The 22,427-nt window shown below is 41.8% G+C and overlaps 1 protein-coding gene across 1 annotated transcript; it reads right to left on the bottom strand.

Moving 5' to 3' along the window:
- Positions 1-140: 140 nt before the first annotated feature.
- LOC116725362 (semaphorin-4E) lies at positions 141-22,278 on the bottom strand. The gene is made up of 14 exons (XM_032571348.1): positions 22,132-22,278; positions 10,941-11,352; positions 10,540-10,682; positions 9,038-9,100; positions 8,545-8,643; positions 5,350-5,449; positions 5,018-5,128; positions 4,759-4,910; positions 4,490-4,662; positions 4,097-4,253; positions 3,772-3,994; positions 3,072-3,187; positions 2,401-2,620; positions 141-2,321 (listed from the first exon to the last, which is right to left on the bottom strand). The coding sequence occupies exons 2-14, from the start codon at positions 11,047-11,049 to the stop codon at positions 1,591-1,593; spliced, it is 2,397 nt and encodes a 798-aa protein (XP_032427239.1). The 5' UTR covers positions 11,050-11,352; positions 22,132-22,278; the 3' UTR covers positions 141-1,590.
- Positions 22,279-22,427: the final 149 nt, after the last annotated feature.

The raw sequence follows: 22,427 nt of genomic DNA, 5'->3' as shown, positions 1-22,427 counted from the left end.
GGGGGGAAAAGGGGATTTTTGTCACTGTATAACCTGAGAACAGTGAGATTTATGTTCTTCTGTTCTCAAGTCTTCCTGAATCACAATCTCCCCAATAAGAGAGATCTCAAAAGTTCTCAACTGTGTAAGAAAAAAGGAAATCATCACAAACTTTTTTTTATTACCACATTAATTTTTACAAGGCAGTGTTTCCAGGTCAACCCCCCATCACCCCTATTTTTTTTATATACATATGCTGAACCGCACAATTGATATGCCACCAGAAATTTACACCCACACCTCTACATTCCTGCACCAGCTTTGTCTTTTTCAGAGTAACACAAATGTACAATTTGAAGTAAAGCTGTGTGAACCCCACCGAAAGGAATAAAGAACTGCCTTCCCAAATTACCAAATAATTACCAAAACAAAATGGTGATTTTTGTTAAGAAGTAGTTATTTACATGTGGCTTTTTTACTGAATGAGTGGTGAAAAAGTAGAGTAGATTAACTGAACCAAAGAGCAATGAAAAAATTACCCCTGTTGATTCCATACAGCAGGATCCATGAAATGAATTGGGCTTGGAGGTCGGTCACCAAGATGCTACATGTTCATTTCAAAGATTAGAGAGGATAAAATTAGAAAATGGAAATTTCCTCCAATAAATAGTCAAAAAAAAAATAGCTTGACTGTACAGAAATATTTCACAGATCATACTCACAGATTGGGATTATACAAAAATATGACTGTAAAAACCATTTCTGGAGTGGGTATTTATCAAGTTAAATGTCTTTTTAGTGAATATCAGCTGCCTGAAAAGACATTGGAAATCACCCAGGAAAGAAACAGGAACCCATTTACCATCTAAAGGCGTATCTCAATAAACTGGAAGATCTTTGGAAAGTTATTCTATTTCAGTAGTTCGGTTCAGAAAGGGAAACTATGTATATATATTTATGTAACCTTGTAATTTAGAGATAATAAAACATTCATAATAGTAACAACCAATGAAAAGATTATTTTAAGATCATGCTATGGCCTCTACAATCACTGGAAATGCTGCTGATTTGACATTTGTTCAGGAGTCAGTCACTGATTGAAGGTAAGCCATTAAAGCCAGTGTTCAGAGGACTGTTTTCAAGCATCTTAATGGAAAATTGAGTGGAAGGAAAAAGTGTGGTAGGAAAAGCAACAGGGATCGTCACAGCCTGGGGACAATTGTGAAGCAAAGCCATTATATTATATTAATTATATTATAGTATATTATATTATAGTTCCTGCCTCATGCCCAATGATCACTGGGCATGAGATCATTGCCTAGTGATCTCATGCTGGTCCCTGGAGACAGGGCCCAGTACCCCCACCATTAGACAATGGTGGATAATAGATAATAAAAACTTTTTTTTTATTATATTATCAAAACCGGCTAAAACAAACACTACTCTGTGTAGTATGAATCTACACAGTACATGACGTTGAACTGAATTACTGAAATAAATCAGCTTCTTGTTTGAATTTCAATTTATTGAGACGTACCTAAACAACATATTGCAAGTACATTATTATTGCACCAATGCAGAACTGGGTCTGAAGCGCGACCCTCAGCAGAGTCAAATCTCCGACTCGTCATGGATGTATCCCAAACCGTTCAGATTTGAAATGTTGGCCAGAGGTGGGAAGTGGTACTCCCCGTTCTTTTTGAAGTCCACAGTGGTGTGATTATTGTTGGCGGTGCACGGTTTGACCTCCGCCCCCAGGAGCTTATTCTCAGAGTTTCTGTTCTGATCGTGCGTGTAGCCCGACAACGGCCGCTTCCCCTCGCCGCCCGTGGAGCTCTGCGCCAACCCGAAGCAATTCCAGTGCCCTCGCTTCCAGAACCACAATATGACGGCGACGAGAGAGAGGCAGAGCAGCGACAGCAGAGCCACGGCCACCTCCAGGCGACTCATTCTCCCAGAGTCGCTTCGATTCTCAGGCGTCGGCAGGTCCGGCTGTGACCCAGTTGCAGCCGTTTTCAGAGTTTGAATGAAGTATTTTGTGGCTGCTGTGCCGGGAGTGGGGCTGACTGGCTCAGAGGAGATTTGTAAATGATAAACAGCCACAGTCCTGTTGTACATCCTGCTGTTGATCTGCTCTACCGAGTCACAGAAATACGAGCCTGCGTCCGATGCGGTCGTGTTCAGGATGAGGAGTCCGTCGCTGTAGATGTAGTATTTGTGTGTAGATGAAACCTGTAGGTCAGAGAACCTCCAGTGGACCTCCGCCAGGTTGGAGTGACGCTGGCAAGGCAGCTGGATGTTGTTCCCTGGAATTAGAGCAACGTCCACAGCTGGCACTGGATCTGTAAACGTCACACACAAAAGCAGAAGGTTAACCCAGCCCCACACTCATAAAACTGGCAGGAGTCATGATGGATGCACCTGGTGGAGGACACTGTGACACGTTCCCCTCCTTCAGACTCTGGACTGCAGCTTCGGGGGACGCAGACAGACTGGAGATGGAGGAGCACCGCTCAGCGGACGAGTCCCAGGCACAGTAAGGATCCCTGGACAGGATGCAGTCCTGGCAAGACTGGTACCGGCTGCAGTTACTGACCGGCATCTGGATGACACCAGATTCAGAACCAGCGTAGAGTTGACCCTTTGGAAACAGAAATATTATTTTAAATATTTAGCCACTTTTGTTTTGTCCTCATCATTTAGACCATGGTAACAAATTTTGCTGGAGGGTTTATTGTGCCAGATATTATTGAGATGACCAGTAATATTGTTGCTTTGAGATCGTTTTCAGGTAATATATTGACAATGGAATAATAATTCAAGACTAATAAACTTTAATTTTATAAAGAACACTCATCCCTGGAACTGGAAGATATTTTAAATATTCAACAACAACCAAAACAAAACCATAAATACAACAGAAACAAAAACCACACACAAAGAAAACCATACATAAAATGGACTATAAAGCTTCTGTAAGCAAAATGACCCTTCAAAAATCATTAATGGTCAGAACAGAAATTATGGAGCTCATTTTAGTTCATCATGCGATTGATTGCTTATCGCGACAGGTTTACATGCGCCGTTGTTACCTTGCTTGATGAGAGGCGTAAGACCTTGACGGCCTCGGGGTTTTCGTACACCTGAATCTGCTCGATGATGAACATCTCTCCGTCAAAGTTGACGGCCTTCTGAATGTAGCCGTTTTCTGCCAAGGAGACAAAACAGGAGCGTTTAATATATTTTACTAGGATTTTACATCAGCACAAAGTAGGGCATATTTGTGAAGTGGATATTAAAATATACGTATTTTGCCACAGCTTCTCAACTGGACTGGACTTTGACAGGGCCATTCTGACATGTGAATGCGTGTTGATCAGAACTACTTCATTTTATCTCTGGCTGCATGTTTAGAGTGGTTGTTGTCCCGGTCTAACGTTTTCTGCAGTTGTCTTCCAGAATTGCCCAATACTTCACTTCATCCATCTTCCCATCAACACTGTTTTGCAAACAAGTCACTTTATCTTTTCACCACAGAACAACATGTTTGTAGTGTATCCTGCATGAAATCTTATAAAACAGCTTTATTCTTGCTACTCTTCCATAAAGGCCAGATTTATCAACAGTTTCTGTCGCCAGAGTTGTGGATCTCTGCAGCTCCTCCACATTCTGCTTTTTAAATCGGTGTGTTTTTTTTGATGCACCACTCTATGCTGGTATAGAACATAAATACTTCCATGTTCGTGGTTGTAAAAAAAGACAAGATATTATGGAAGGCTGAATTGTTTTTACCAGTTCCGATAAACATGACGTTGTAAGTGTCCCCGTCCAGAGCCAGCACGCTGTCCACCACGATTCGGGTCAGTAAGGGTCCCCTCTTGAGCAGCAGCGGCCCCCCAGTCAGCGGACGAACAGCCTCGTCCATCAGGGGCCGGTCTCTGATGAACTGGAGGGTTTTATCCGGTAAATCCAGGGAGCGATTCATCCCCTTTTTACGATCTATACTGTTGATGCACTGAAAATAGCAGCAAATTCAAAACCATTTCTTTTCTCCCAAACTTGATTTGTGTAAGTTTATCATCACAAGTTCAGACAGCAGAAAGCGCAGTTAACCTACCGCTCCCGGTCTGGGCTCCGGCACCTCCCCCGTGTACATCACCCATTTCACATGGGACGTCTCCACGGCAACAGTTGTCTTAAACTTTCCCTCGTTGAAAATTTCTCGAATCGAAGCAACGGTGAAGGCACACACCGCAGAGATCTGAGACAAGCTCCTGAAACACACGGCAGAGAATTATGCAAAATAAACACGAGCAAATTAACGACAACAGAAGTGTTTTCTTTTGTCTCCCTTTCCCCTGACACACACTCCATAATTTATATATTTTTATTCAGCTTCATGCTTTTGATTCTTCCTCCAGTCTGACAGATCAGCAGCCTCCTGACATTAACTAAATTCAACGCCCACTCGCAGCCATAAAAGCGCGTGGCTCCGGCAGTAAACACTCACGACTGAGGTGTGAAGACGGCGTAGAAGACGCTCTTCCTCCAGTCCTTGTGCCTTAGCAGGAAGACGTCCTGGACAACGGGGGGCAAGCTGGGTTCAGGGAAGGAACAATCCAGACGGGCTTTCAGGAACGAGGTCCATTTCTTCTGCAGCGTCCGCAGGCCGCCCATATCTCCCTAAACCAAGACAACAACAAGCTGCCATGTATAACCCCAACCCTGGCTCGGACGTCGCTTCCAACGCTCTTATGCAACGCTGTGTTGCCATGATACCTTGCAGACACGGGCCACTCTGGACACCGTGACTTTTCTGTAGAAGTCGTACTCCATGGCGCTCTCGCTGAAGAACAAGTACACCTTGTCGTCGTCCCCATCGGGGCTGTCGAAGCTCTCCTCCAAGAAGTCCATGTAGACAAAGTTTGGCTCTAAAAATCAAACGATGACAAATAAAAACCCAACAGCATGAATGAAAACACCAGAATGCATATTTTAAAGATGTTTTATTGGTTTATTTAGCGACTTAATAACTCACCATTGAGCCAGGAGCTCTTGAACTCGGTGCGAAGAGGCGAATTTGAGCTGCGCAGAATCACAGGCTCAGAGCCCAGAAAGTTGATAGATGTAGCAGAGTACAGCTCAGTTCCTGTTGGACAAGAACAATAGAGGAGTAAGCATTCCTGGAAATCCTTCATCCTCATCAAAATAAAACAATAAAGCATTAATATACCCGCTAATGAACTGGGCGAACTTTGCATGTTGACATATTAGCATGCACTGTATGCAGAGTGAGGAGGAGGCTCCACCAAACGATAAGCAATTGCAAGGAGCACGAATGCTGTGCGAAACATTTGTGTTGACACTCACCGACCATCAGGGAGGAGTATCTCTGAAAGGGATCAAAAGGACACTTCCCTTTTCCCTCCTCCTGCTTTCCCTTCAGGGTCAGCTGGCCATTTGCAAAAGTCTGTCGGAAACAAAGAGACGCAGGGCAGGACAGAAGCAGGACAAAGATGGAAAACATTGTTTTATTCAGAGCCGTGGTTAAAATAAAAGCTCTCTGGTTGCATAACGGAGTAAGCTAAATACATTTAGCCACAATTATTGGCACCCTGGTAAGGATTTTTAAAAAATAAATAAACTCTCAAAATAAATCCATCTTATCTGTTGATGCAGCAGGATAATCTCACTCTGAAGAAGAAAAAAACTATTTAATTTGAGTACATTTATTCAGTGGGGAAATTTAATCCCAAGACATAATTGTCTTATACTAACTCAGCAGTGGCACAATTATTGGGAACCTGTAGAAATCCCTTTGAAATAAAATGTAATTGCATTCTTTTTTTTCCATTTATACTTTACTTTCTTAAGTTAATCAGAGTTTCTTTGAACTTCTATTTAGCAATTCATTACTCCCCGTCTCTCTGGGGCATAAATGTGACGGGACTCAAAAGGTCTACTGCTACTTTCATATTTATTTTGTCACCACACAGTGAGGAGGAGAAATCTCCAAAGCTCATCCCTGGAGAACTGCACCATTGGACTAGACGTTTAAGATGGACGCCAAGGGAAAAAGCCTCTTCTGTCCTAATCATAAATGTACTTAACTGTGGAGGAGTTTGCACAACCCTGCTTGGACTTTTACCTGTAAATATAAAAGTCCTCGGTTAGATGGGACTAAGACTGACGTTTTTAGGAAACAAACACGCCAGGTCTCAACCTCATGTCGTCCGTGCGGTAGATAAACTGTGATGCTGCGGGCCTCGTTTGAGACCATGCTCTGCACAAGCTCTTTAAAATGTCAGATCGTTTTAAAGTGTGTGTAAAAATCCGATGGGATGTGCGAGTAAGCACAAACTGGGTAATCACTGCGTCTTTCACTGTGACATTGGTCCAACAGACAGAGCCAACACACAACGGAAATGTAAACAACCAGGCTCCTTCAATCCGAGTCTAAACTTTACAGAAAACCCGAGGGGTGAGCTAAAGAAAAGAGAGCATTATGGACAAAGATCACTCTCTCTGAATGCTCAAATGTTAGAAAGTGTTATAGGACTAAAAAGGTTGGAAATAATGTCCCCACTGTCCAAGTTTGTTTATAAAAGATTCATTTATTTGTATGTTTTTTGATGTGCATCTTTACCAGGGGTACCAATAAATGTGGTCAGCAATGTGCAATACGGAAAACATTTTAGCCAGTAATGTTGCATATTTATGTATGCACACCTCAGTTTTAACCGAACAACTTTAGATCACAATGAATAAAGATTTTCCCCCTAAAGCCTGTTACTGTTAGCTGCATCTTCAGGCTAATGACCCTGAATCTCTGTAAAATGTTAGCAGTCAGAGTTTTATCACTTGTTTCCTTTTTCTTACCATTTCAACCCAAGAAAATGTGAAGAAATTAATCATCACAGGGGATATGTCTTGTCTTAAATAGTAGTTTTTAAATGTTTTACTAAGCCAACATCACTTGTGTTTTAGAGCAAGTTATTATTATGTTCACATATCGTCTGCGCCTCTCATCTTCTGCCTTGTCCTTCAACTCTATTGTAAAGGGGATTTCTATTCTCTAAAGTAGCTTAACTTCAAAGTCAAACAGAATAAATTATTTTTTAAATCAAAGCACAAAACAGATGATATAGATCTGTTTTTTTTGTTGTTTTTTTTTTTTATATGAAAAAAAAATAGTAGTAGATACAGACTGTATCTACTTTTAAAAACAAAGTTGTTCAGTTCAGACAGCATCCCCGTGTGCAACTAAGATCGCTCCGTTCCCCGAAATGCGAATGTGCTGCCAAAATGCATTAAACAGGACATAAATCAAAATAATGGGTCGAACAAAGAAATGTGTTGTTTCCTTCCTATTTCGCATCGGACAGAGGAAGAGCTTCCTGGTAACAGACATGTTGGTGTGAAACGAGGCTTCGGCATAATGGCTTCTCTGTCCGTTGATTCTTACGATTCCGCACCAAAAACAGAAACCGTGTCTGACAACAGTTAACCAGGATGAAAACATGATCATGCTGTTTCTACATCTTTCAAATCCCTGACCAATTATTTTCTTAGTTTCACTCAACTGCTGCTAAAAATAGAGTGTGTGAGTGACTGCAGTCGTACCGTGGCTCTGGCTGATGTCTCACCTCATTAAAATAAGCAAGAGCACTGTAGTCATTTATAGGTAACCCTACTTACATAATGTTGCTGCTGTAAATATTTACTGTCTCCAATTTCACTGGCATTTGCCAACAGCTTCAGTGTTCATCTTTTTAAAGCAATTCCTTCAAAGTTTGTTAAAAAGAAAAAGCTGAGCATTTTTCAGAGATGTTTTTAGCACCTTTACTTGCAAAATTGTTCACGTATGAACTTTTTCACATTTTGTCACAACAAACGTCATTGCATACGGTAGAACTGGCTACCACTTCTACCTTTTTATTTCTAGAGTCAAACATTTTGCCAGTTGTTTTTTCCAAGAGCCCTTAGGAGCCCAATCTATCCTCCCCATCAGGTCTGATTGGTTTAATAATCCTATCATGGAAAGTTTTGTTTTTTTTTAAGATTTTTTTTTTTTTTACCCTTTATTGACCTTTACCAAACAGGAACTGGCAGAGAAAGGCGGTTTCTCAAGGTCGGGCACTCGCCATTTAGATACCACACAGAAAGCATTTTGAATGTTTACAAAAAAGTTCATTTATCATATAAAATTCCAATGAAATACAGATTGAAGTTGTAACTTGGCCAAATGTGAAACATCCAAAATCTCTAAATAAATACTTTTGCAAAGAACAGTGCACTCACAGAATGAACTAAGGAACTCACCACAGGAAGTCAGAAACAATAGAAATGTGGACTAATAAAGGCAGGACGTGAAAATTATTGCTTCAGGGGCAGTTTTGCAAGAAAAAAAATATTTTAAAGAGCTTTTTTTCTCTTCAAAACCTTATGCAACTCGAACCATTCTCTTGAAGCAGATATTTTTAAATGATTAACATCAAAAACGTCAAAAGAAGGGCCTATTTTTACACTCCTGTAGATCTAATGCGTTCAGTAAAGCACACTTACCAGGTAATCGCACACTGGAGAAAAGGCGTTTGTGCCACAAACGTAGAGTGTAGTGTCGTTCACTCTGTGCAGCGTTCGTATGTAGTTGCGGCATTCCACCTGCAACAAAACCCATCAGAGGGAACGCCAAGGTCGGCGTTTGTTAGTTCAGCCTTCAAATCACAAACATGCCAAACATGTACAGTTGCAACGCATGCTGCTCAGAGCTGAGCTGCTGATGGGCAAAAGGTCAAGGATGTGAATGTGAATGCTTTCTCCCTGCGTCTTTATTTGGACGGTCGGCTCAAAGCTATAAGCACAGGACTTCAAAGAGAGCTCTACATGTGGACTTGAAAAGGAAAAAAGAAAAAAACTAAACCCTCATATAAATGATTAACAGAAAGTGCCCGAGGCAGCAGGCGGTTTTCAGGCAGCAGTCGTCCTTTAGGTTGCATCCTCGCTCCAGAATTAGATATTAGACAGGCTTCTTTGCTTCGGAAGGTGCAGCACAAACCTCTGCGTGTTTTCCCTTGTATGTGCACTCCCTCTGCTTCTCCTCGGTGACTCGCCAATACACCTGCATCAACAGACGGAGGGGATCCTGTCAAAGCATGCGGTAGTTGTCTTGCAGCCCTGCAGCAATTTTCTATTTAAAATGTTTTGTTTGTCTTTAACAGCAAGCGCCGTCATTGCGCATGTCCCACTTTCGCTCAGAGTGCTGAATGAACCGCACCAGCGGCACTCTTGAATTTGCTGAAACTTTGCAAAACACAAAAAATACTAAGCAAAAATCGACAGTTTTGTTGACTTCAGTGGAGCTCAAAGTGATGCCAGTTTGCAGGTTTTGTCCCATCATCAAGCTTTCTTGCTATTTTTTTCCCCAAATAACAACAATACAAAATCTCTTAAAAAGCTAAACATTAAATAAAACACATCCAGAACTTAATTTTATTGTATTTTCTTAAAAGTCTAGACTATTTTTTTTTTTTTACATATACTATAATTTTTTTTTTTATGAAGTTTTATTTTCAACAGACTACTGTGCTCTGAAGAGGTAACTAGTTGATTTACATCAACTGCAAAGCCAAAGCCGCTGAGACACAGTTTGTGATCTTGTCTCGTGTTTCTAAAACATGCATTAGACAGAAATATCAGAGGATTAGGTGGAACATCAAATCCTGTCAGTTTTTTGCAGCGACGTCTTGGTTATTCATTTTCTCATATTTAATGATTATCTCACAATCTTGGGCTAAACGTTTAATGTTCAATTAGCAGATAATGAACCCATGAAGAGGAGGTCAGGCCGCCATCAGTCCAAGTTTACCTCCCTGTTGAGGTAGTGAATCTTCCTCCATGCAGACAGAGTGTCTGCTTAGTGTATAATGAGACTGAGTAACATTGGTATTTGAAAGATGCTGCAACATTTAAGTGGCAACTGCATAAATTACAGAGCTGGTGTTCAAATTGTGCTCTCTATCGTTATCAGACGGATAGGAAGGTAATGCTAGGACATTTACCTGAATCAACACGAGACAAATACGCAACACCTGTGATGTAGGTGTCAGAGGTCATAAAACATTCAGGGACTAAGAGGAAACAAAACACAATAAAGACTTAAATCTTATGACGACAGCAGCACGTTATTTGTAATTTTTTATTAATAACAGTAACCTGAGTCGATGGGAAAGTCTTTAGGTCAATTCTCCCATTGTTTTCTTCCACACTGCCATAGACTCGCCTACTTGTAAGGGGTCAAAGTCTACAACAAAAAAAAAGCTGCAAACTGCTTCAAGCAACCAGGCAAGTCCAGCCTTGAGTAGCTCACTAAATATTTGATCTTCTGGTCTAATCACTGCAGTAAAATGCCATAAAAATTCAACAAAGGATCAACTTTCTTGCTGCAGCATTTCACCAAGCAGTAAAAAGAGCGAGATAGTGGGAAATGCAGTTAATATGTAAACTGCTCTGCAGACATTTTCCTTATTCCAGACGTAATAACTCTGCACAGGTCCTCACCGCGGCCTTTTGGTCTGAGATGTTGTTGATGTCCAGAGCGTAGATGGCCTCTCTTGCCCCCAGCAGCACCACACCCAGGTCGTCTCTGATCAGCATAGTTGAGTAATTGAAGATCCCGTCTTCTTTGAACAAATTCAGGTGACCTGGGCAGAGAAAAAGTTTGCATTGCTTCGCAGTCGCCTCGACTCCTTGGAAAAAAAAGTAATAAAAAATGCTCTCACAGCAAAAAGCAAAATGCTAATCTGTTGAGAAACTAATAAACTTGTCACTTGCAGCAGAAAAGAGAGGAGAGCAGCTAAAGCCTTCCATCGGGATCGTACATCATGCGTAAAATATTCAAATGCATGCAGCGAATCAAACTGCTCCAAGTTGCCGTGTTTAATGGAGAGCTGGTGACTTACTCTGGTAGTTGACGGTCTTCCGTGGGACGCAGTACTGAGCGCTGAGCAGACTGAAATAATGCTGGAGCATCAATCCACAGACGATGCTTAGAGTTAAGAGTAGAGACATGGCTCGGGGTCCGGGGTCAGGCGACGCGCAGAGGAGCCGCACCGTCCAGCTGACGCCCAAAAATCACAGGTAGCGCATGGTTGAAAAACCCCAAGTCTGGATGGATCCCGACAGCAGCTTATTTAGATGTTTAACCAGGACTCGAGCCTGAACTGGTTCAGTTTGAAGTTGATGGGTATCTATGTCGGCGTTAGCCTCCAGCGCAGAGCTAACGAGCTGCTGGTGTCCTCTCTGGAAGGAGGAGCAGGAGCCATGCTGGCCGGCTAGTGCTGGAGGATGCTGGAGGACTTCATTCTCAGGGTCCTGCCAAAGATACAAGAAGATCTATGAATAATCAAAGGGCGTGAGAGAAAGAGAAAGAGAGTTTCTCACTGAATTTTAAAAGAAATTCTTAGAAATATTCCCTCAGAAAGTGAAAAAGGCAGCAGCTTTGCCTCCTACGCCTCGTTTCTCTTCGCTTTTTCTGCTGTGATGTGCTTGAATGTTGGCGGATAATCACTACGCAGGGAGGATAACCAGGGTGAAACAAGGAAGCCGATTTCCTATCCTCGACAAAGTTTGAACCCAAAACGAATAGATGTGCCGTGCCTCGCAAAAGTATTTGTACCCTTTAAACCACAAATCTGTCTGCATCTTATTAGTACTGTCTGTGACACAGCAACAGAAAGAAGAAAGAAAAATCCTACATGATTTTCTTCTTTTTTTTTTTTACAAATAAAGATGTGGAAAGTGTGGCTGACTCAGTGGTTTGTCAGAGCACCCTTCTCTGCGTTACAGCAGCAAGTCTTTTCAGATGTGTCTCCACCAACTGAGCACATTTAGAGATTAAATGTTTTGCCAGTTCTTCTGTACAAAATAGCTCAAACTCAGTCAAATTAGGAAGTGAACAAGAATTTTTTTACTGAACACACAATGAAAAAAAAAAGTGAAAATAACCCCAACATTATGGACAGTTTTAGGGAGTTTTAAGCATCATTTATCTGAATTTATCGTGAGAACAATACATCAAAATCTTAAGAAATTTATCACGATAAACGATACAATAAATGCCCACTTCTAGTTGCTCTGTCGCTCAAACTCTCAATAAAACATTGAAGTTTGTAGTTTTCTTCTGGCAAAAAGGAGAAAAGTTCAAGCTCTTTTTGCAAAGCACCGTGTGAGCAGATGAAAATCCAGTCTCTAACTTCGGGACACTCTCAAAGGAGACAGATTAACCCCAGCCCCCAAAAAAGAAAGAAATGATCAAAACTGGAGCAGAAAATGACAGCAGCCTCAGAAGATGGAAAAGCGCCGTAAGAAAAGGACGACGTCCTGGAAGAACTTGTCCTTCTCGCCGAATTCTGAAGGAGGCATTTATCAGAACCTCGAACTGAACGAACTGAGACAAATGTAACTTTGTTGTTATGAGTCTGGCAGCGCGTACAGCTGTAGCTACAAGTCAGCCTCACAAAGGAAGCCCATGTCAAGTGGAAATCTGCAGAGTGCCACTCTGCCCTCCTACCCCACCACCAACACTCTCACAGCATCTTCCTGTCCCCCCCTCCCCACTCCCTGATAAGAAGCAGCTTCCTCTGGGCTCTGCGGGATTCAAGCTGCAGAGAGAGAAGAGAAGCGGAGGGCGGCGAAGGCGGTGGGTGGGTCAGGGGCTGGAGGGGGGCTCAGCTTAGGTTGGGGCATGATGCATGCAGATCATGGCCACTCACTGCGCGAGCGTTACAGCTTCTTCCAAGAGTTTGAATCTGTTTTGACTAACTGTGCAGAGCGGCCTCATTCAAAATTCATCAAGGCCCTTTATCCCAGCACACACACACACACACGCACACACACACACATACAAAGCTGACTTGTTAGCAGATGTCGAGGGGGGGAGAGAAAAAAAAAGGTGGGAAAAAAAAAAACAAACTTGTGTGCTCAGACACTGCAGGTTCACACGACTGCTGTGCAACTGTTGCTGAATTATTATTATTTTTTGCTCCCAGGGGAAAACGTAGGGAGGATGCGGCAGAGACGCTGCCTCTGAAACACGCCGCCGAGCCCTCGCCTGTTGACAGACGGCAAAAACGACAGATTTCAAGTTTCCTCGACAGACAACAACCAAAGAGCGCACACACTCGACGCTCCCCACCCGACTGCCTCGGCTCTCGGTGCGCGTTTTGTGACTAATCACCACCACACTCCCGCCCTTGTTGTTGGTTGACACAATGGGACAAGCTGCCACATGTGCAGGACGGCTCATCTTATCAGAGCGACGACGTCGTGAAAGGAGGCCGAGTGCCACAGCTGAAGTGAACGACTGCGTGTTGTTTCTTAATGCAGCTTCTGACATGCGGCTTCACATGGTGCAGACGGGTAGAAATGGCTGCAATGACAGAGGAGAAGACGTCCCGCGTTCTCCTCTCCTCCGTTTATCCTCACACTCACATGTCAGTCGTGAGCAGCTGAAACTAAAACAGCGCTCTGCATTCATCGAGATTCCATGTTTTACACCAACGCAATGAAAAATTTAAGAAAAACTGTACGTGCTTTCCCACTTTTTTTCTCTTTTGTTCAGAAAATCTGACAAGTGTGGCACGCATTTATGTCTAAGTCTCTAAGGTGATAATTTGCAGATCCTCTGTTTGCTGTAATTACAGCTGCAAATCCATTGGGGTGTGTCGCTAACAGCCTTCGCACATCTAGAGACTAAAATCATTCCCTTCATATCCTCAGACTGGATAGTGAGCGTCTGTAGACAGCAGTTTTCAATTGAGGCCTATACTTTGACTGGACCATAACAACACAAAAATATAACTTTGAGCTAAATCGTTCCACTGCAGCTCTGGTTTTCTGTTTGACGTCATTGTTGAATGCTGAAAGGTGAACCTCCAGCTCGACCCTTCTTCCCAAAAACTCTGACTAGATATTTTGTTCCTGCTGAACACAAAAATCTCCACAGCATGACGGTGTCACCACCATGTTTCACGGTGATGCAATTTGTTATATTTAGCATTTATGCCGCAGGAAAAGTATAAGAGCAACTAATCAAAGCTCCTTCTTTCAAGAGTTCAAGTCTTATTGTAAACTTGAACTATTCAACAAACGGCCGTCTCCTAAAGAGGCTTTTTCACCTGAGGGACCTCTGGGTTGCTCTCCTTCACACATCTGCATGTTTAGGAGGAAGACCATGCCTGGTTGGTTTCCAGCTGTGCCTTACTCTTTACGATTTTCGACCATGGGTGTTTAACAAGATGTTCAGAGCATGGGATTATTTATGACACAATTCAGATTTAGATTTTGCAAATAAGTAGTGCAATAATGTGTTGCACTTGATTTTTATTAGGGGCGTCAGAGTAGAGGCGGCTGAATACAAATTCGCACCACAAATTTCAGATTTTTATGGGCAACCTTTATTGAAAACCAAAGTAAAATAAGCATTTCTGCATCATCACATCAAGTCTTTTTCGTCTTCTCTGTTTTTCAAAAAATAACTTGGCTGCTAATACATTTATATATTGTTCCTATATAATCCTATAAGGTTTATAATATCATACTTATTACCTTACACTTTTAGTGCTTGAAAACTTTAGTGAAATTCCTCAATTGAAGCCAATGAAGCAATTTTGCTTCTGATTCCTGTTCACATTAATGCGCTCACTCTGTGCTGGTCCCAGTAAAATCCCAGTAAAATGTGGTGGGTGTGAATACTTTTGCACAGCACAGCACACTTCATCTGACAGCTGCCTCCGGAGCTCCAGCTCTTGGACTTTTCAAAGGGACGCTTCTGTCTGGGAACAGCTCATCGACGCGTCGCTCTCGCACTTCAGGTTGAATTCAAGCAGCCACAGTTTAAATGCTGGCATCAGATTTCGGTCAGACACCGAGTCAGACCTCGTCAGGTCAGGTGAGGCGTCACAGTGAGCTCAGCGCAGTTTTCTTTGTTTCTGACTCACATTTGGTTCCCAGAGACCGTCATTGTTTTAGGCTGCAGGTTTAACTTCCTGCCAACCACCGCTAACATTTTCCACAAAGCGACACCAGAGTGTTTGGGGTTTTATTGTACCGCTTCGTCATTCTTAGCGTATTATATGGCTAACTATGAATGAGCCATAACTTTGAAACCACGTGTGACCGGGGATGAAATCTTAGCTTTTATGAAGGGTCACATGTCTTTCTCTTTAGATCTTCATCCTGCTAAAGGAAACATGATCGCCTCTTACTGTTGAATACTTAATTACCTCCACCAGCTACAGTTGTGACTTGGCGTTTGGCTCACTTAACGGAGTATACTACTGACATGATAGAACTTTATTTCCTGAGAGAAAGAAAAAAAAAAAAGTTAACACAGTTGGCAGGAGCTGTAATTTTCCAGTGAACTGAGCTTTGCTACATTACCAGCAACACAAAACCAGGGAAACCAGATACTATTCACGAGAAAATGGCTTTTGTTCACCTTTAGTTAACAGCGTTGTCTCCTGTGCCAACGTCAAGAAAGCCTCGATACAACAGAATGATTCACAGCCTGATTCAAAAACAGCACATTTAGGTCAGCTTCTGAGTTTTATAGAAATATAATTTCAGGACTTTAAAATAAATAAAAATCCTTCTCAGCACTAATTCCTGTTCTGAGTGGCGACAAAGCTTCTGCCCCAGATCTTTGACATTTTCTGATCCCACATTAGCCTGATGCATTTCTTTAAAGTGTTTGATTTAACTTCCTTTTCCTCTTTTTTTCCCTGCTAATTAATCAGGAAGGGCCCACCCATGAAGTCAAACATTGTGAAACAAGCGTATGCAACGTCTTTATCAGACAAAACTGCTAAAACTGTTCAACATACAGTAAAGTTCATTAATAAAAAAAATATTTTTCATGACTAAATACAGCTATTCGTAAATAAAGACCTGCAGATTTGAGCAAAGTATTCCTATATATATCTGGTTATTTGTTCAGTGGTGGAAAAGAAACGGTTAAGAAATAACACTTTTTAGTTGTCAGCCAGAGACTAACATATTTTGAACCAATAAGTCCTGGTATTTTTAGTAAATAAAAGTGGGATTTTTAAAGAGCTTTTGGTGCATGCTTCTCAAGGCCCACAGCATCACAGGTCCTCCACTTGTCTTAGTATTGGAAGTGATGTGGTTTACTTCACTCTTAGTTTTTATATCCCAGACACATCAAATTTTAAGTCATATTATGCTTCTACAATAAAAGATGAATATATTTTTGGGCTTTAGCAAATCTTTAAAAAGGGTTAAAAAAGAAATAAAATAAAAATACAACAGACGCTGTACTGTAATGATTTATTTTTGTTTCCCGTTTTTCCCCCCCACTTTTAATCATGTTTTCTTTCTTTGGCACCTCAGAGAGCAAAGCAACAATAATTCAGAGCAATACTCGTCTGAGTTTTCGCGTCAGAGGAAACGTTATGAAAGGCAGGTGTGAAAACCGATTCTTAGCTTCTGTTTACTGGATCAATGCTGATTCCTGTGTAGCCAGTCAAACCTGCTGACAATAAACTCTCACTTCAAACTACAACCCATCAACAAAGGTGGCGGCTTACTCCGGAGGAAGAATTGACTTTCCAAAAATGAGAACAAAAACAAAAAAAAAACAGAGAGTGACTAAAACCACTTCTCTGCCAGTATGCCAGCTCACCGCTGGTGGGTGAGCTGAACATCGAGACGTGAACAACTGTGCTGCACATGAACTTGTGTCTGAGGAAGCCCTGCAGCCGGATCTCTCCACACTCCGACCACTTGAAGCATGATGGTATTTATAGCCTCCGCTTTATCTACAGAAACCCTTCAGGTTCAAGCGCAGTGCTTTGGAAAACTGTCCCATACCGCCTGAGCCTTCACACGTTTTGTCACATTGCAACCGTGGACTTCAATTCGTCTTATATCAGTGGATAAATGTAAAAGGTGGAATTGAATAATTACACTGCTTTTATTTTTTTTCTAAGCAAGTAAAATTTTGAAAAGTGCAGTGTGCATTACTGCGATGCCCCTAAATAAGACAGAGTGCCACCAGTTCCCAGGAGATCGCTCTCATGGAGTAATTTTCAAAAATAGAAAGAGCATGGCACAGCCGCAAATCTACCTACATCATGGCCGTCCACCTGACCCAGCGATTGGCAACATTCACCTTCTACGAAAGTCTAGAGTGACACAAACTACCAAAAAAGAAATTTGTTTTCTGGTTAAATTAAAAAAAAAAAAAAATCCACCATTTTATTCACATGCAATTTCAGAAGTGCTGACCTTCGAACTGAGCTGGCTGACTGGCCAAAGACAAACTAAATCTGTGATTTTTTTTTTTATTCCACTACAAAGCCTCGTGCATAGCATCCATACCATAGCTGTGAATACCGTGCCTACTGTGAAGCAAGGTGGTGGCAGCATCATGCTTTGTGGATGCTTTTTCTACAACAGGGACATGGAAGCTGATAAGATTGGAGATAAACACAGAACAATGTAAGGCTGCACAAAGACGGGTTTCACCTCCCAGCTGGACAATGACGTTAACATGTGTGGAATTCATTAGATCGAAGTATATTCATGTGTTAGAATGGCCCAGTCAAAGTCCAACTGAGAATCTGCAGCAAGATTTTAAAAAACTGCCATTTACAGACGCTCACTGTCCAATCTGACAAAAATGTCAGACTCTCACTTGCTACACCGTACAAAAGTAAACACCTGGCTTTTTTGATTTCCATTTGCAAACTTTTGCAAATCCCCATGCGTCCTTTTCCTTCTACTTCACACAATTTCACTGATTCTTGTTGGTTTGCCTCACAAAACCCAAACAAAAGCCTGCAAATACTTCGGCAACCTGCTGCGTACGACAGAAAACTTCACAGAGCAGGCTTGAAACGTGTACAGACACGCACGTTGTGTTGCCAACCAGGTGACTCACAAAACGTCTAGAAAAAAAAAACAAAAAAAAACATTTATATACTGTGTTAACAGTCAAACAGCTGGAGTGAGTCACGCCAGCGTAGGCCTTAGAGTACGATGTCTTCATACGGTGTATCAGCACCGCGCTGCGTCACAGGGGCGAGGCCGTGACTGATTTACATGATTAACTGTTCCACAGGTCGGACGCCATCCCTGGATCACTTGCTTTTCTGTCCGTTTTCCTGCTCATCCCCTGACCCCGTCCGCCTGGCTGCAAGCCCGACGCTGATGTCCGCTGGCAGGCCGGCGGCCGGCCCGCTGGCGTGTTGGCTCTGGTTCCCTGTTCCATCGCCGGGGCCCAAACAGGAAGCCTGTTGTGGGAGGGAGTTCACCTCTGACACTGTTGTCACAGACGCCGCTGTGAAACATTCACTGGAAAACACAACCCAGTTCAAATCCGGGTCGTATTGTTGCAAGGCAAGCTCAGATTTTGTGAAATAATAATTATAATAATAATAATAGTAATAATAATAGTGACAGCATGTTGTCAGGTTTTATTTTGATATGCAGGCGAGCTGAAGGCAATCCTTTAAAAACACGCTGTGTGCACAGTTCTTCCCGACCTGCTGCGACACGTATCATTAGCTCTAAGCCACCAGACAACTAACAGTCATTACTGCATTAAGACAACAAGGTCTTGGAGAAATGCAACCAGTTGAATAAGATCCTCCTCTTATTTTGACAAATCGCTCATCATTGATCAGACAAGCCTGCCAAAGTGTAAACGTCCTTTGGAAAAAACACACACCCACACACACACACGACTACGCACGCACACACACCCTGACAAGTCACAGCAGGAGTGTAATCCCGCAGGACAAATTTGTGACAGACGAGAAGAACCGGAAAACAAAACCTGGGGATTGTGACATTTTAAAATTTTCGATCAAGAGGAGCAACGATTTATTTCAGGATTGAGAAGGGAGCCCTGGAAAAAAATACCACAAATCAGCCTGCCGGGTCTGCATGTGATGACAACATCCAGCCAAAGGTTTTCAGCATCACAGCTTCACAAAAATGCACAACAATTATTTGAATTGCTAATAAAACAGTGTTACAATTAAATAGTTAAGATCCACCAATCACAGGGAAGAAGAACATAAGAGGAAAAATGTGCTGCAGGTAATTCGATGGAGATTGCAGTTTTGAATCCAACCACATCCTAAGCATATGTTGCTAATGTTTATTTGATATTTATTTTTTTTATTTTTTTTAAATGACTCGACCAACAACTTAGTTACAAAACCAAAAGTGGTAGTAGTTCTTTGTTCTGGAGCACTTAATGAAAATTGTAAGACTTTTCAGTATTTCACTTGTTCAGCATTGATCCTTGGAAGATTTAATGATGCTTTCTCCAAGCAGAACATTATCTACATAGAACTGAATCATTTAAATGTGTTTACTGCATGGAATATTATCTGTAAACTGTAAGATAATCTAATTTAGTCAGATTATTTTACCCGGTCAGCTGCTGTACAGACACCTGTCAATGTTTTTTGTGCTCCAAAATATTTCCAAAACCATTTTTCTTTTTTTTTACTTTTTTGATGCAAGCAATGAAAAGTAATAGCTTTCTTTAAGTCAGCTGACTGGCAGTGCGCACCAACAAGTCAGGGAGGGTCAGAAGTGGATTACCGCTGGTGAAAACTCAAAATGACTCTGGCACTTTCTCTGCCATCTCATCTCTAAAGCAGCTGAGCAGATTTGAAACCAGGACTGATAAAGACCTCGGTAAACACTGGCGACAATGACCGGCCAAGTTACAAACCGAACAACACCAAGAAGTTTAGTTTATACCGATTTTCCCTCCACAGTGACAGTAATAAAGCTGAAGCAATCTGGGCCTACTGGCTAAAGATTAATAGCAAGTAGACATTAAAACTGCTGGAAACAATGAACTATTTTCAGGTGAGGAATGAGATTACAATGACAGTCGTAGTGGCAGAGACTGTAAGCTGGCACCATCAGTCACCAAAACATGTTTTGACTCATTTAGATATCAGTAAATGAGAAAAGATGCCAGACGAAACTGCTTAATAGGCTGAGCTGGGTTTATGAGTTCAAATTTACACACAAACAACACCATTAAGAGGTTTTCTCCTTCCCCCCCAACCTTTTCTTTCCGCCTAACTGTTGTGATTCTCACTCATCTGAGACCTGGAAACCACTTAACAACATGAGTCTGATGGGTCTGCCTGATCGAGATGACTTCTAAGAAGTCATTTAAGATCTTGTGGCATCAGGAAACTAAAACCCCCCTCTGCACAGCGGCAGCATGCATCATCTCCAGCTAGACCACAGAGTCCCAGTACATGATACGTTGAGCTGTGTGCACACACACACACACACACACTGATGTCAGCCCACTGAGCTGCAGGGTGACAGCTAAACTGGGCCATTCTCCCCAGAGAGAAAGTGCATCAGCAACACTTAATGTATCCCGTACAGATTTACATCATCCATACGCCCACAACGTTTCCACTATCTGGTGTTGAATTAATCCTTTATGTAAAAATGTAATTGTCCAAAAATATTTGAAATCTGAGGTGTGAATTTTGATTGCAGGATTTTACATTTATTTAGGTTACTGACAAAGAGGCGCAGGAATAGAGCTGATCAGCTAGAATTATTCAAACAGATACGGCAATAGAGTCTGAGGCATTTCTGCTGCTTCGGAGTTGTAAGATGTTTTAAATCCTGCCTGAATTCTTTTATCCGACTGGTTTCTGTGTGTAAAGTTAGGAAAAACATCACAGTCATGCTACCTCAGCACACACAAAGAACGTCTTACTTCTGACTGCCGAGCTATTACTGTCTTTTTTTTTCTTTCTTGACAGGTGATGCAGTCGTTCAACAGGAAACATGGTGGGGACCTGAAAATCATCTTAATGAAACAAATCAACCACACCCTGTGGGTTTCCATAACTCGGCTCAAAATAATCGCTGAAGCTCTTTGATAGTGAAATCTGGCCATTCCAGCTTGGCCTGCTCCTTTCCAAAAGCTGCTACGTTTTCAAGAGTTGTATGTCAAATCATACGATTTCATCTAAAAAGAAACGTTAAAGAAACCATTGAATTAATACTGAGATAAGGTAGATAGTGACCCAAAATTTCCAAAAGATTTTACCTACTTATTATATTAAAAAACTTCAGGTATTGCAAAAAATGTCAAACAAAAAAAAAGCAATGTTTGATTGATACTGCATATACCTGTTTTAGTGGTTTAATTGACTTGAAAATAATTAGGCAAAAAGGTTGTTTGAGATTGTAGAAACTCATACTTTCACCGTTAACAACTATTTTCATTTTTGGTACAATCAAATGCGCAATTAGTTGCATAACGCCGTTAATTTTAAGTACATACTGATAGCCATTTTTGTCAAAAGAGAACTAAATAAAAAGACAAACAACATAAATTTGCAAATTACATTCTTGGCATGCAAACCCTGTTTTTGCCTTTTGTGACGTCACCAGAAGCAAGCATGTATGCAAGTGTATCTTGTAACTTGACTGCAAAATGCTGCGCAATAACATAACAAAATGAACCCGAAAGCTGAGCGTTACCTGTTTAACAGGTGGCAAACTTCATCTAAAGAGTTTAATTAATAAGACAGACAAACCTGACCAGAAGCTTTAAATGCTCCCTCATTAAAGTTACAGCTACACCAAATGTACTTCATATGATGTTTTCACAAAAAAACAAACAAAAAAAATAGACTTATTTCTTGCGTTTAATCAAAAAAAATAAATGTCGTAAAGGTAGAAATGTGTCTGAGGGGAAATCTGTGTCCAGTTCGTCCTGATGGCCGCACTGGTCTGGCAGTCCTCCAGCAGACTGAGCGCGTCTCCCACTGAAAAACTATCCGCCGTGCTGCCAAGTGTTTGGAGGCATATCCCACTACTGCTCACTCCAGCTCTCCTCTGCTATTATTAGATTACTTTATCCCGTAATCTGTAAATAAATCCGGGAATAGACGGCACGGTGTGCGTATCCCATCCGCACCTCGGTTTAAATCCCACATGCCCAGCAGCTCCGTGGAAACAGCAACAAAAATAACACAACACACGAGATACAGGGAGAGAGAGAGAGAGAGTGGAGCCAACCTGCACCGACACAAACAAGTCCCTAAGTCCCTGGATCTGACTTACCAGTACTCCAGCTGTCGGGATCTACATGGAAACTCCTCACAGATTGACTCGGTTCAGATTGTTTCAGGTTCCGTGTCGGCGCTTTCTCGGTCCACCTGTAACGCTCAGCCCACACCTAGTAAATCCTGCAGGGAGCGATAATCCAGCAGAGCAAAGCGCCAGATCACGTGACTACACCATACCTTTTCCTTTAAATAAAAAAGAAAAAAAACTCCTCCACTTTACAGCCAATCAGAGGAGAGGGAAATCCCGTGAACGTTAAATGTTTTCATCTTATATAATGTATAACATAGTTT

The sequence above is a fragment of the Xiphophorus hellerii genome, chromosome 9 (assembly GCF_003331165.1).
Source record: "Xiphophorus hellerii strain 12219 chromosome 9, Xiphophorus_hellerii-4.1, whole genome shotgun sequence".
In the NCBI taxonomy this organism is placed as follows: Eukaryota; Metazoa; Chordata; class Actinopteri; order Cyprinodontiformes; family Poeciliidae; genus Xiphophorus; species Xiphophorus hellerii.
This window is presented reverse-complemented; position numbering and strand designations above follow the sequence as displayed.

Excerpts from the sequence above, each read along its gene's own strand:
- LOC116725362 (XM_032571348.1), bottom strand. The coding sequence starts at position 11,049 with ATGTCTCTACTCTTAACTCTAAGCATCGTCTGTGGATTGATGCTCCAG. Across the intron at positions 5,129-5,349 it reads ATACTCCTCCCTGATGGTCG|GAACTGAGCTGTACTCTGCT; the intron begins GTGAGTGTCAAC and ends CTTGTCCAACAG. Across the intron at positions 4,911-5,017 it reads CAAGAGCTCCTGGCTCAATG|AGCCAAACTTTGTCTACATG; the intron begins GTGAGTTATTAA and ends TTTGATTTTTAG.